Source organism: Muntiacus reevesi, chromosome 22 (assembly GCF_963930625.1).
Source record: "Muntiacus reevesi chromosome 22, mMunRee1.1, whole genome shotgun sequence".
Taxonomy (NCBI): domain Eukaryota; kingdom Metazoa; phylum Chordata; class Mammalia; order Artiodactyla; family Cervidae; genus Muntiacus; species Muntiacus reevesi.
The window spans coordinates 44,774,375-44,789,749 of NC_089270.1; the positions used below are offsets into that span (position 1 = coordinate 44,774,375).

The 15,375-nt window shown below is 36.3% G+C and overlaps 1 protein-coding gene across 1 annotated transcript in view; it reads left to right on the forward strand.

Annotated features, from left to right (window-relative positions):
- The window catches only part of CHIC2 (cysteine rich hydrophobic domain 2), a 53,996-nt gene that overhangs the window by 14,798 nt on the left and 23,823 nt on the right, over nucleotides 1-15,375 (forward strand). Inside the window, exons 2-3 of the mRNA XM_065914296.1 lie at nucleotides 13,544-13,598; nucleotides 13,740-13,895. Coding sequence (XP_065770368.1) covers nucleotides 13,544-13,598; nucleotides 13,740-13,895 — 211 coding nt within the window. The remainder of the gene's footprint in view (nucleotides 1-13,543; nucleotides 13,599-13,739; nucleotides 13,896-15,375) is intronic.

The following is a 15,375-nucleotide window of genomic DNA, read 5'->3' on the forward strand; positions in this document are numbered from 1 at the left end:
TTCCTTCTCCAGGGGATCTTCTCGACCCAGGGATTGAACCCAGATTTCCCACGTTGCAGGCAGATGCTTTACCTTCTGAGACACCAGGGAAGCCCCCATCATTATCTATAGTGGACATTAAATGATAATATTGTCAACTTTATTAGAAGGGTGATAACCGTAATAAAAATATAGCATACATTTGCATTGTTTTGTAAATATAAAAGCAGTTAAACATATGGAGTTTATGCAATGCATTGTTGGTGGTTTATGTATGTGAACTCATTTAATGAGTTAGAGGTTGTTATTATCCTTGGTGTATAAATAGGGAAACTGAGGCTCAGAAAAAGTAACTAACTTGCTCAAAGTGACACATCTGGAAAAGGCAGTCGAGATTTCAGTCCAGGCAGTCTGGCTCCAGAGTCTTGTTTGCTTAATTGCTTTTATTGAACCAGAGCAGCAAACTCAAGTGTTCTCTATATAATTCATCAACAGAAATACTTATAGGAAAATCTTATATGTTTGGGGATTTTAGATACAAATGTGAAAAGCTCAAAATCAGATTTTTCCCCCTAGATCCATATGAGAATGTTAATATTTATTGTGTATTATTTTTTAATGCATTCTTGTGGTTTATCAGCATTTTAAAATTTATTTTTAAAATATTTATTTGGCTGCTCTGGGTGTTGTAGCTTGTGGGATCTTTAGTTGCAGCATGTGGAATCTTATAGTTGGAGCATGCAAACTCTTAGTTGCAACATGTGGGATCTAGTTCCCTGACCAGATATTGAACCTCAGGCCCCTTATATTGGGAGCGTAGAGTCTTAGCCACTGGACCACCAGGGAAGTCCCATATGTTGTTTTTAATTTTATAATTTCTGTTTGATGGAAAAAGTTTTTTCCCATCCAGTTCTCAAATGTTTTCTCAATTTAGAGTTTCTAGTTCAAGGAGATAAACGTTTTCTTTGCTTACAATGAAAGTTATTAGAGGCATTGATCAGTAGTAGAAATTACCCAGGCTTGGCTTCAGGAGAATAAGGCTCTAGCCTAGATCTTACATGTTAATTAGTTATGATACCCAAGTTATTTGCATTCTATGCATCAGTTTCTTCATTTGTAAAATTAAATATTTGGACCAAATGATGGTTGTGGCCCTTTTAGCTCTCAGATTCAGAGATTCTATTGTTGTAGAGTTAGGAATTTTTTTTTCTATTTAATTTTCAAATTCTTTACAATTTATTTAACATATATTTAAATATATGTTAAAAATCCTTAAAGTATGCTCTGAAATACACTTTAAACTAGTAGGATTATCTTGAAATCTAAACATGTCAGTTGCGTGTATATTCCCTTAGGCAAGGTAAAAAAAAACCTCCTTTATCTACTTTTTTTCAGGTTTAATACTTTTTCTAATTCTAATGAAAAGCATAAAGATTTTTAAAAATTGAAAAGTAGTATTTCCCAGTGAAGCAGAAAGTAAATCATCTATTATCACCAAGAGGAAACGGTCATTTACTATTTTGATGAATTTGTTCCTAATAAAACATTTGGTTTAAAGTACATATATGTAATTATTGAAGTTTTGGAGAATATGAAATTGTGAAAGTGAAATACCACCCTTATTAACCTTATTGCCTAAGGTTAATCACTATTTTGATAAACTTTTCCTGTTTTTATGTAAATATGTTTGTTAAAAAATTGAGACCATACTTATAATGTACTTTGTATTCTGCATTCTTTATTTAATATATTGGGAACATTTGCCAATGTTATTACAGATTCTTACATAGTCTGAAGTATTAGGCTCTATTAGATTCCAAGAACAGAAACACTCAGGGGTCCTTTCATTGTGCAGATTTTTTGTAAGAGTGCATGGAGACTAAAGAAGACAGGAAACTTTGCGATTGTATAGCCAGACTTCAAGGAGACTGGAATATTATTGTTTTGGATAATTGAGTGCAGCTCTGGTGATGAAGTTATTGTGTCATTTTTCTCAGCAGCATGTGTCCTTTGGTCTGGTGGTCTGTCACAGCAACTTACCTTTCAGTTCCAGCTTCTGCTGTTGCCACGAACTGGCAGACCTTTTTTTCCTTTTATCTTAACAGTTTCTGCTTACTGTTGGCTTCAGCCTATTCTTTTTTTTTTTTTTTAATTTGTTTTAACCTCTACTTACTCATAACTTTACTATATCTTGGCTTTTGTTTCAGCCTTCTTGTTACCATCTGTTGTTTCTTTCTCAGATACCTCAGGAAAGAGGATCAGATTGAATTAGTTGATGTTGTCCTGGTTGGGTAGCCCTGGCCATCCCACAGCCCAGGAATTAGTTATTCTTAAAGCAAATGCCCATTTGTGATCTAATTCACCAGAGTTTAGGGGGATCCTAATTAGGCATGCATAGTAACAGGCTACTCTCTAGTGTAAATGGTTTTGCGCTATGTAGTATCTTTCAGATTAGTGTATCATAATTAATTTTATACAATTGTAGTCTTTTTACTGCTTTAAAACTTTCATTGTTAAAAGTAGCACTGCACTCAGAAACAAGGAAAATAAACACAGCACAAAACAAAATTGAAGTCAGATTGTTATACTTCCTTTATTTAAAAGGCAAAATTCACTATGAGTTCAAAGTATATTTTAATTCAAAATAGCAGTGCACCACTGGATTCTAAGAGACATTAATATGAGGAGATACAAGGAACCCAGAAGAATTAAAAATCAAAGTTAAAAAAAAAGGACATGATTATATGGACTAAAACTATAGAAAAGGTTGAAATGCATCCAGGAAAGCTGTTGATTGGTGAACCCCAAACTCTTTTTTACTTATGATAACATACCTAGTTAATACCAAATAAAAGAAGAAATTATGTTGATGTTATTATCTGTTATAAAATACTTTTAATATATTTGCTTATATATCTACTGAAAAATAGATCCTATTTTAAGAAACAGCAAATGAAACAAAATGTGTTTAGATCTCCCTCACCAAAATAACACTGTAGGAACTTCCCTGGTGGTCCAGTGGTTAAGGCTCCGAGCTCCCAATGCAGGTGGCCCAGATTCGATCCCTCCTCAGGGAACTAGATCCCACATACCACAACTAAGACCCAAGGCAGCCAAGTAAATAAGTATTTAAAACAAAAAACAACAACAGAAAACCACTGAGTAATACTTGGTTATTCACGAGCACGTCTGTGCCACTGTAATGAATGTTTTAAGACCCTCTGTGTGTGTGTGCACTCAGTTGTGTCTGACTCTCTGCGACCCCGTAGACGGTAGTCCAGGCTCCTCTCTCTGCACTGTCAAATTGTGTGCTTGAAGGGTTTATGATTTTGTAAGGTTTTCTCCTTTACATTCTAGATCATATGCTATGTGTATGTTATTGTATTTTTTGCTTAACAGTATATGTTCATATTATTAGTTTGCAACTTCAATTTTAATAGTTGTCTAGTATTATGTTGAGATGCTGTAGTAGTTTACTTAACATTCCCAACATTTTATTTTATTTTTCTCTGTTGTGAATAAAGTTTCAGGAAACTTAATTATGCATATGTTTTTATTCACATTTTAGATTATTTCTTAGGCAGGATCCCTGAAAGGAAAAATGCCTGTACCAAAAGTATAAATATTTTTAATGCAAAATTAATTTCTGGAATGGTTGTAATAATTTATAGTTCACTGACAGTACATGGATATTTTCCATCTTAAGACCTTCTTGCCAACATAAAATGTTTTTTAGTTTTATATCATCTACTAGTCTCTGTAGCTAACTAAATTAAGATGCCACCCATCTTGGATTATATCTTAAAATTATTAAGTGCTGCTTCCAGTTTTTTGGATTAATAAAATGTTAGGTTATTAGGTTGCATTCAGCTTCCTACCCATTATTCTTCTTTCAAGTATATTGAATTATTATTTTAAGAAATTTGACCTTTTTATTACTGTCCATGGCCAATTATACTTTGACTTAGAATAAAGTAATTATTATTATTATACTTAAAAACCTCAAACTTGAAGGAACATAATGAATAAAAGGAGTAATTTCTAATGCTGCCAAGTTAAACTGAAACATATGTCACTTTCATTGTTAACACACCCTACCTCCTGCCAAACTTAAAAAAGGCAAAAAAACCAGCCCCTCTCCCCCAACCCTCCTGCTGAACTAGAACTAAGGTAGTATAAAAACTAAGTAACTTATGTCACATCAAAATCATTAAAGATGGTATTTTGTAGTCAGCAAACATGAAGTACGTGGCTTTTCTTGTCCATTTAATAAAAAAGGATGGTTTCATTAAAACTTTATCTGACAATATTGCTTTGGTTGGTGTAGAATAGATTAAAAAAGCAAAAGCTTTGGTGGAAATAGAAGACATAGCAAAGAAAGTATTTGCTGTATTCAATGGACTGTGAAGAAAGCTGAGTGCCGAAAAATTGATGCTTTTGAACTGTGGTATTGGAGAACACTCTTAAGAGTCCCTTGGACTGCAAGGAGATTCAACCAGTCCATCCTAAAGGAGATCAGTCCTGGGTGTTCATTGGAAGGACTGATGCTGAAGCTGAAACTCCAGTACTTTGGCCACCTCATGTGAAGAGTTGACTCATTGGAAAAGACCCTGATGCTGGGAGGGATTGGGGGCAGGAGCAGAAGGGGACGACAGAGGATGAGATGGCTGGATGGCATCACTGACTCGATGGGCATGAGTTTGAGTAAACTCTGGGAGTTGGTGATGGACAGGGAGGCCTGGCATGCTGCGATTCATGGGGTTACAAAGAGCGACTGAACTGAACTGAACTGAACTGATACCAAATAAGGGAGAAGGCAATGGCACCCCACGCCAGTACTCTTGCCTGGAAAATCCCATGGACAGAGGAGCCTGGTAGGCTGCAGTCCATGAGGTTGCCTGGTAGGCTGCAGTCCATGAGGTCACTAAGAGTTGGACACATCTGAGCGACTTCACTTTCACTTTTCACTTTCATGCGCTGGAGAAGGAAATGTCAACCCACTCCAGTGTTCTTGCCTGGAGAATCCCAGGGACGGGGGAGCCTGGTGGGCTGCCGTCTATGGGGTCGCACAGAGTCGGACATGACTGAAGTGACTTAGCAGCATACCAAATAAGACATTCCCTACTCTGGTAATCAAGCTGTTTGCTAGGAGAAAGCATGCTCTATTAAGTAGGACTCAACGAAAAGAGTGTTTTCAACTATTCTGTTGAGAGCAGTCTCATCAGTAGAGAAATTTGGATTACATCCTGGATTGTAGTAGTTTGAATAATGAATGGTAGGTGAGATAAAGAGATGAATGTGGAAGACTTTTTCAAGACACTGGATGAGGAAGCAAAAGAGATGGATGACTTCATACGTTGAGAGGGAGGAAAATAGGAGTTCAGATTCTCAGGCTGAGTAGACTTAGGCAATTTTGTAAGCTTTGTGTAAAGGAGCCCCAAAAGAGGGAGAAATGAGTAGATTGCAGAGGAGACTGAAGGAGTTGCACCGTAGCAAATGATTAGCTTGCCTCCACTGAGAAAGATGATAAAGTTACTGAGAGAAGGCAAAGCAGTTTTTTATTTCATTGGTTTTTTTTCTCTTTGGTTGGAGTTAAGGAACTGTGGTTATCTGCAGAAAAAAAAAAGTGGCTTGTGAGGATAAGGCTGAGCATACAGAGGAGCAGTTGTGAAGTATGGAAAAGGAAGCTGATTATGAATGATTTAAGATTGTTACAGCATTAATCTAACTGAAGTTAGATGTAATTTATGTTTTTTTTCTTCCTAGTGTAGCTCCAGGCAGTGGAAATTGAAGTGAAGAATGTAAACATTTCAATTGGATTGACAAAAGACTCTCTAGAGGTGCAGAAAATAAAGGGTTTTTTTGAGTATGGTTAAATGATTAACTGTGTATTTCTGGCAGGTAAAGAGAAAGTAGAGTCCCATGGAGCAGATTTAGAATGGAGTAACAAGGAGGAGGAGTAAGGAGGAGTGGATTACAACCAGACATGAGGAAACAAATTTAATAAAAGTGGGAGAAATGAAATGATTGATGGCTTAGTGGTAAGAGGAGAAATTTACAGTTCTGAATTTCAGGATATAATTCTAAATGTTGATGTTGGTTGCTGAATTAAATAGAAGTGAATTTCCTCAGAATAGATAAGGTCAGTTAATAGTTAGATTTAGGTGCTGAATATTGAATTATTTGGGATAAAGACAGGAGTTGTAGACAGAAAAAACTGTGACATAAGTGTCTGTGTCCTTAGAGAGTGTGAAGTTGTGCAGAAAAGAACATAGCAGACTTGAGACTGCTATCCTTAAGAAGCTTTGTTTGCTGTGTTGGTTTTTGGTTGGTGTCTGAGAACTTGTACTTTGGAAGTGTTCCCAGCATGCCCAGAACTGATAAGAATGGCTCACTGTGCCTAATCTGTTTGTGCAAATGATGTGGTTTGTACTGGACGTCTGCTTTCCTTCTGGGTGTCTGGAATTTTGGAACGTGCTAAGTGGAGGGGGCCTCTGTGACCAGTCCCTGGTAAAAGCTTTGGTATCGACTCTAGTGAGCTTTCCTGGTAGACAACGTTATGTATATGTTGTGAAAACTAGTTCCTAGAGGAACTGAGCACATCCTGTATTCTTCATCGAGAAGAGATTCTTGCAGGCTTGTTTCTGGTTTCCTCTAGACTTCACCCCATATGCCTCTTCCCTTTGCTGATTTTGCTTTGTACCCTTTTGCTGTAGTAAATCTAGCTCTGAGTACAACAATATGTTGAGTCCCTTGAGTCTTCCTAGTGAATCATCAAACCGGAGGATGATCTTGGGGATCCTCAGTACAGAGGGAGTGACTTGGAATACTGAAAATGATGGTTGGGGCTTGGGACAATGTGAGAATCATGTGCATCAGAAGAGAGAACAGTGGAGTGGAAGTTTGCAGTGAGGAGTTAGTGAAATGTAAACCATTTTTCTGGCTTGGAAATTAATTTATTTAGCAAATATTTATTGAATATTTATCAGGCATTGGGCCGGACATTTAGAATATAAAGATAGTTAAGGAAAAAAAAAAAATAAAGATAGTTAAGATATCATGCCTACCTATAACCATCTCACTGATTATCAAGATAGGGAATTAGGCTTATGACATTATTATAATGAGACATGATAACTGGCTATGCAAGAGAGAATATAGTCAAGTATTATGAGAACATGGAAGATGGAGTCTGGAAGATGGACTCCAGAGAATGAGCTGTAGTTGAGAATTTCTAAGGAGAGATTGTCATTTCATAGGAGAAAATATACCTATTTAAGGTATCCAAGTAGCAGATCAATAATTAGAGGTTCCAAAGTTAAATACTAAAAGAAGTTTGGAAAGGGTAGGATCTATCATGAAGAGAGGTTCTGAATTGGATGAAGATGAGAGTGCAGGATAGCAGATTAGAGTCACTTACTCTGAGTTTTGGCTGTAGATTAGGAACAAGGAGACAGTGACATGAAAGTAAAAGAAGCCTATTTCAAGATTCCATTTAGACTTAGGTGTAAAGTTTCAGTCCCTTTGCAGAACTTCACCAGGTGTATTATAAGAACTTCTAAGAACTTTCAAAATTAACTCAATTTATAAAAAAGTAAGAATTGGAGGAATTTCCTGGCAGTTAAGTGGTTAGAACTCTGCACTTTTACTGCCAAGGGCCCAGGTTCAATACTGATCAGGGGACTAAAATCCACTGCATTCCCCACCCCCACATACAAGCAAAAGCTAAAAATTGTCCTCATAAATACCTTCTTCCTTAAAGAAGTTTTAAAAAGCTATGCAAGCCTTCCTTTGTAGGACTTTGTGATCATGAAATGTTACATAGAAGGTGCTCAATAGTTTGATTTGAATGAATTCTCTTTTTCTCCAAGTCCTAGTAGATTGTAAACTTGTAATATATAAGAGTAAAATAGGCTGTTTGATGTGCCAGTTTCTTCTTGCCATTCTTTGAAAACAGTTTAAATTTTTTATCACTTCTAAAACCATGATTATTTTAACAGTGATTCAGGACAAAATCTTTCAGGTAATAGGAATAGATGTAGATTTAGCTCAGCTCAGTTCAGTTGCTCTGTCGTGTCCAACTCTTTGTGACCTCATGGACGCAACACACCAGGCCTCCCTGTCCATCACCAACTCCCAGAGCTTACTCAAACTCATGTCCATTGAGTCAGTGATGCCATCCAGCCATCCCATCCTCTATCGTCCCCTTCTCCTCCTGCCTTTAATCTTTCCCAGCAACAGGGTCTTTTCCAGTGAGTCAGCTCTTCGCATGAGGTGGCCAAAGTATTGGAGTTTCAGCTTCAGCATCAGTCCTTCCAATGAATATTCAGGACTGGTTTCCTTTAGGATGGACTGATTGTATCTCCTTGCAGTCCAAGTGACTCTCAAGAGTCTTCTCCAACACCACAGTTCAAAAGCATCAATTCTTCAGCACTCAGTTTTCTTTATAGCCCAACTCTCACATCCATACATGACCACTGGAAAAACCATAGCTTTGACTAGACGGACCCTTGTTGGCAAAGTAATGTCTCTGCTTTTAATATGCTGTCTAGGTTGGCATAGCTTTTCTTTCAGGGAGCAAGTGTCTTAATTTCATGGATGCAGTCACCATCTGCAGTGATTTTGGAGCCCCCCAAAATCAAGTCTCTCACTGTTTTCCATTGTTTCCCCATCTATTTTCCATGAAGTCATAGAACTGGATGCCATGATCTTAGTTTTCTGAATGTTGAGCTTTAAGGCAACTTTTACCCTCTCCTCTTTCACTTTCATCAAGAGGCTCTTTAGTTCCTCTTCACTTTCTGCTATAAGGGTGGTGTCATCTGTATATCTGAGGTTATTGATATTTCTCCTGGTAATCTTGATTCCAGCTTGTGCTTCATCCAGTCCAGCGTTTCTCATGATGTACTCTGAATATAAGTTAAATAAGCAGGGTGACAGTATACAGCCTGATGTAGTCCTTTTCCAATTTGGAACCAGTTTGTTGTTCCATGTCCAGTTCTAACTGTTGCTTCTTGACCTGCATACAGATTTCTCAGGAAGCAGGTCAGGTGGTCTGGTATTCCCATCTCTTGAAGAATTTTCCACCGTTTGTTGTGATCCACACAGTCAAAGGCTTTGGCATAGTCAATAAAGCAGAAGTAGATGTTTTTCTGGAACTCTGTTGTTTTTTCAGTGATCCAGCGAATGTTGGCAATTTGATCTATGGTTCCTCTGCCTTTCTAAATCCAGCTTGACTATCTGGAAGTTCATGGTTCACGTAGTGCTGAAGCCTGGCTTGGAGGATTTTGAGCATTATGTTGCTAGTGTGTGAGATGAGTACAATTGTGTGGTAGTTTGAACATTCTTTGGCATTGCCATTCTTTGGGATTGGAATGAAAACTGACCTTTTCCGGTCCTGTGGCTACTGCTGAGTTTTCCAATTTTGCTGGCATATTGAGCGCAGCACTTTAACAGCATCATTTTTAAGGATTTGAAATTGCTCAACTGGAATTCCATCATCTCCACCTAGATGCAGCACATGTCTACATTTTCCTTCAAACATCTAATGGACTGATAGGTAGTAAGTATTGAATGGTAATTAAGACAGTAGTTGATAACACTTTGTCAATCTTCACTTTCTTCTTTGTTTCTTCTCTCTTTCCTTGTGCTTACCCTTTCTAACTTTTCTCTGCATTTTTCCTTCTTTTATTGCTTATGGCTACGAAGGACACTTGTTAAAATCCACAGCTACTGCCTGTCTCCAACAGCGACGTTCAAAGCTAGGGAAAAAGTCATCTATTAAAGTAATATGCTTTGAAGTTAGTTTTTAAGGTATAAATGGAAGCTTATATTAAAGCAACCATTTTCTTTTCTTTTGTTTATATAGTGCTGGTTATCCCGCCTCTTTTTTTCTTTTTTTTTTTTTTTTAACTAAAGCAAGACTCACTTCAGGTAGAACAGTTGATAGCATTTGTTGTCAATAATTCCAGCTTTCAGATGAAAGTTAGAATTTTTGGAAAACTTATATCTGCCACTGTGAGCTTGACAACTTCCCAAAACTTTTGATGAGATTGGTAGTTATGGTGTGATGATTCTGATATCACACAATGACATGTATCAACATTTGGAAATCTGCATCACTTAATTTACCATGTTTTCCAAGGTACAGATATATGAACTTATAGAATCAGGTATGGGTAAAAAAAAACGCTAGTAAAAAAAAGATATACAGTGGATTTTAATTTAACAGAGTATTAAAAGTTCATTGAAAAAATTTTTTTTCTGCCTTGCAAAAAATTCTTAATTGGCTACCACTTGTCAACTGTTGTTAGAATATACACAATTTTCCAACTACATATCTATGAAACTCAATTTTCTTTATAAACATTAACCAAAAGAGCATGGGGGATTACCTGGTGGCTCAAGTGGCAAAGAATCCGTCTGCCAGTGCAGGAGACATGAGTTCCATCTCTGAGTTGGGAAGATCCCCTGTAGTAGGAAATAGCAACCCACTTCAGTATTCTTGCCTGGAAAACTTCTGTGGGCAGAAGAGCCTGGCGGGCAGCAGTCCATGGAGTTGCAGAGTCAGACACGACTGAGCACTCATGCACGCAAAAGAGCAGAAAAAGACTGAATGCAGAAAGAGATGTAAAAATTCAGTTCTCTCCCATTGTTGGACAGTAAAGGAATGTGTGAAGATTTCATTAAAGTTTTTTGCCTTGAAAAATATTTCTCATAAAAACATTTTCATTAACATATAGTGGACTCATTTTTGAAAAAATATTTTAAATGTTTTAGGGGTTTCAGTTCTAATGTATAATCCAAAATAGTGATAAATATAAATCACATAAACTTAAGTTCAGTGAAGTTCTCAAGGGTTTAAGAGAGCAAAGAGGCCCTGATACCAAATGTTTAAATATAGCAGACTACAAATGGAAAGGGTGTCTGGTTATCATGGCTCGATCTGCCTGTAATCATGAAGTACTTGATTCAAATTAAATGTCTTTTTAAGACTTTTTAAAAGGAAAGCAAATTGCTGTTGGGATTCACTCCTGTGGGCTGGTGATACTCCGAGCTCTTCAACAGCAGTATTTTTTTGACACTCTTTACAGGTATTCTTGTTCAGAAGGTGGGAAACCACAAGTGAGGCAAAAATGGAAATAGCATTGGCACCAAGTTAAAGGCTGGTGGCAGAGCTAAGCACTTTTATTTATTGTGAACACATTCTTTTGGGGGCGAGATGAAGAAAGAAGAAGGGTTACTATCTGTTTTAAGACACATCAAAAGTATGACTGAAGAGGGGAGTGCCTAAGGAAAGTCCTTGTAACTGCTAGCTCTTACTCAGAAGAATAATCACTAGCCTGACTTAAAAGGAACCTTGACTTACAGGAATATCAGAGCAGTTAGCTGATAGTGCTCCCTGGGTAAAGCATCAATACCCAGCCACTCAGCCCTATTGTAAGGACTATCCAGTCTTGGGAAAGAAAGGAAATTGATGTTTATACTCATGCTGGACTGCTCCCTCCAACATAGCATATTACCTGGCAAACTACTGGTACTTGATAAAATAATCTTTTAACTATTTAAATATATTAAATATTAATGGCTGAAGATGGTAGGGGAAGACAGTTACCTTTAGGAGACTTGGGTATCTGATTGTTGCTTTTCTAAAAAAATTTCAAAATCAGTTGGAAGGAGATGGTTAATTGCACTAATAAACGTGATTGAAATGAAACCTATTGATTAAAGGAGAAAGTCATCACACAAAAGGAGATGACACAAGAGATGGTAATGTATAATTTAGAAGCCAATACTCAGTAAACATTTGTTGAATTATATCTCCTCTAAGAGAAATAGATGAAAAGGAAGTCCATGATCTAGAGACCTCAGAACTATCAGCAAGCACTGTACACCTTTTCCTCGTGCTAGGACCTTTGCAGTTGGAGGTGAATTATCTATAGGGGCAATTTCAAGTAGAACCACATTGTTCTGAGGCCCCCGTATTAAAAAATAGGTTTAGCTCAGAGTCTTGGAAAGACAATGTCATCAATACCAGAGTTATATTAAATAGTAATGGTTTATGTTTAGTGTGAAGAGAACTTTGTCTTGGACCTAGGTAATTGTATTGTAGTTTTTTTCTTAAATAGTATCCGTTGTTTATAAAGACATATTGATGTTATTTCAATGCTACTATTAAATAATTTTTGAAAGTACTTTAAGATGATGATAGGATGGTCTTTGATGCCACCATCTAGATGTTGTGAAGTCTAGGTCATGATACAAATGACAACCTGACCCACAGAAGTGCTGTGATTGACTTGCACACTATTTTAAAGGTGGAAAATTTTGCATAGAGGTCTGGTTTTCTAGCTTCTCCTAGAAGAAGGTCATACAGACTGTCAAGGGTAGGCCTGCATTCTAGTGTGACAGTAGTCAGCTAGATCTGACTCATTACATTCACACAATACCTGGCCAGTCTCCACCACCCCTTACTGCCCTAACACAGACCACCTACTTGATTTCTCTCTGTGGCTTCACTGATGGTTGAGTCAGAAACCCTGGCCAGCTCTTTCATATAGAATATCCCAGGGAATCCCTCTTATCAGTGCCAGCTATTTAAGATGCAGTCTTGTGTATTCAAGGGTTGCTAAGACAGTGAATTTTAAGCATTTTCTTCACAGGAGAAAAAAAAATATGTGAGGTGATGGATATGAACTAGTGAACTTACTATGGTAATCATTTCACAGTGTAGCATGTATCAGATCATTTGGTTGTGTATCTTAAACTAATACAGTTTTATATGCCAAGTAAATCTCAGTAAAACTGGAAGAAAGATTTGACTCCAGAATCCAGTAAAAATTATCGTATATAAGCATCTCAATTTTATTTCCAGGGTACAATCTGCTGTTACCAATGTGTCTATTTTTTTTTTCCTTTCCTGCTAACTTTTGCCAAGAAATAGTCAAGTGTCCAGTCAACCTTCATGATCCGTGCAAACATTTAAAAGCTTAAAGATGTTAAAATGTACTACCTTGGTTTCATTTCTTTGGAAATATGTGTAGCAGATGTCTTAGTATTTGAAAGTTAAAGTAGCCATGTTGTTCCAAATATTTTTAACATTCTCTAGGTGTAATAGCAGTGTAGATACGCTGTTCTTAGAAAATGTTATTTGCATTCTTAAGAGTAGTTACTACTTTGTTGAGTATTAACAAAATGCTCTTGACCTAAAGAGTAATTAATAGCAGAGATTTTAGCTTTCTGTTACTTAACTGGAAGAATCTTAGTAATTTTGACAAAATTGGACAGTTGTGTTGTTTTCCGTTTCATTAATATTTGGCTCACAAAGATAACTCCTAAAAAAGTGGTGTTTTTATATATTCTTAACCTTTTGTATAAAAGTTCTGATTCAGCTGCAGAATTGCTTTTTGCATTTCATAAATTGCTAATTATAATGTCTTAAGCTTCCATTGTTGTTCTGTGTATAAAGTTGTGCTCTTATTTACTTGACCTTTTATTAAGTTACATGGTCTATTTTTTGCAACAGTGGCATATAATAACATATTTTTCTCTCTTTTTTTTAAAATAGATTTGGACTGAGCAACAAATTTGAATCAGAATTCCCCTCTTCATTAACTGGAAAAGTGAGTGTCAATTATTTTGACATTATTTATATACCTCAAAAATAGTCTTTTCCTAACAAATTAGAAGAAAATTTATGTTAAAGAGACGTGTTTATTGACATTAAAATTTCAGTATTGTTATTTCTTAAAATTTTTCTTTAGGTAGCTCCTGAAGAATTTAAAGCCAGCATCAACAGAGTTAACAGTTGTCTTAAGAAGAACCTTCCTGTTAATGTGCGTTGGCTGCTTTGTGGCTGCCTTTGTTGCTGCTGCACTTTAGGTTGCAGTATGTGGCCAGTTATTTGCCTCAGTAAAAGAGTAAGTTGAATTATATATTTTAATTTAAATTTAGAAATAGACAAGCGAAATCTTGCACCCTCTAGTTTTTATTTTTTGTATTGAATGAGTCATGCTTCTGAATAATATACAAAAATAATTTGATCCAGTAGAGAAGTAAGTGATTGATTGACCATATACTGTTATATTCAATAGCCATCTAAAAATAATTTTTATGATGTAAGACATTACATTAGAGTAGAGTACAGCCTTATCTTTATATCCATTGATGGTGGTAATTGGAAATTTGTATTAAGGTCTGCCACTTATCTCTGTGACCACCTCGAATGTGTTTCATAACCTCTTTAAACTTTAGTTGACATATCTGTAAAATGGCAATATTTACTTCCCTACTGAATAGGACTGTTGTAAGGATGAAATAGTGTTTGTAAAGGTTTTAGCTGAGTAGTTCAAAGTAAGTGTAATAAATATTGATTAATAGCATTAGTACTGATCTATAAGATAGTACCTCAGAAAAAAAATGGCAACAATGCTTGTTTTTATTTGTTAAAATTATGGAAAATTTGATTTTCTCTTTTTATTGAAAGAATTTTTGTTGCTGTTATTTTACAAGTTTCCTGTGATGAAATAGTAATCTTATAATCTGAAAAAAATGATCTGATGGTGGTAGTGGTTTAGTTGCTAAGTTGTGTCCAGCTCTTGCGACCCCATGGACTGTAACCCTCCAGGCTCCTCTGTCTGTGGGATTTTCCAGGCAAGAATACTGGAGTAGGTAGCCATTCTGTCTCCAAGGAATCTTCCTGACCTAGGAATCAAACCCAGGTCTCCTGCAGTGCAGATGGATTCTTTACTGACTGAGCCACCAGGGAAAGCAAACAAATGATCCAAAGACTAATAATTTTGACTGCTTATAATAAACAATTTCCAAGATGTGGGCAGAGGTATGGCAAATTAGTACAGATTGAATGTTACATTTTTTTGTTATAAAGCTTAAAAAAATTATGGTAATTATATGTATAAAAATGAAATACATTGGAAGTGAATGAATATTTTGTGTGGCTACATTTCATTTTGTCATCAAATAATAATAAGGAATATAGAAAAGCAAATTTTATTTGTCCTTTTTTGTCTTACAAAGTAAGATGTATATTCTACTGGAAAAGGTTTTTAACTAGTGCATTTTATTGATAGGAAGTAGATACTGCCTTGTAATAGAATTGCTATTGTAATACTTAATTTTTTATGGTCCAAGAATATTTCTTTTCTCCCCCCATATAGTACTCACCAGATCATCTTCCTACCATAGATTAAAAGAAGAAACTCTGGTTTTTCCTGCACGCCCAGTTGAGTTTGTGGCTCTTGTAGTTAGATCCCCTCGCTCCCTCCTGCTGTTCGGGCGTTTCCCGTGCTTGCATGACTGCTGTAACTCCCTTGCTTGGTTGGTTGCTGTTATTTAATCCAAGGAATTAAAGAGTATTATTGCTATAGAAACCTTTGAAAC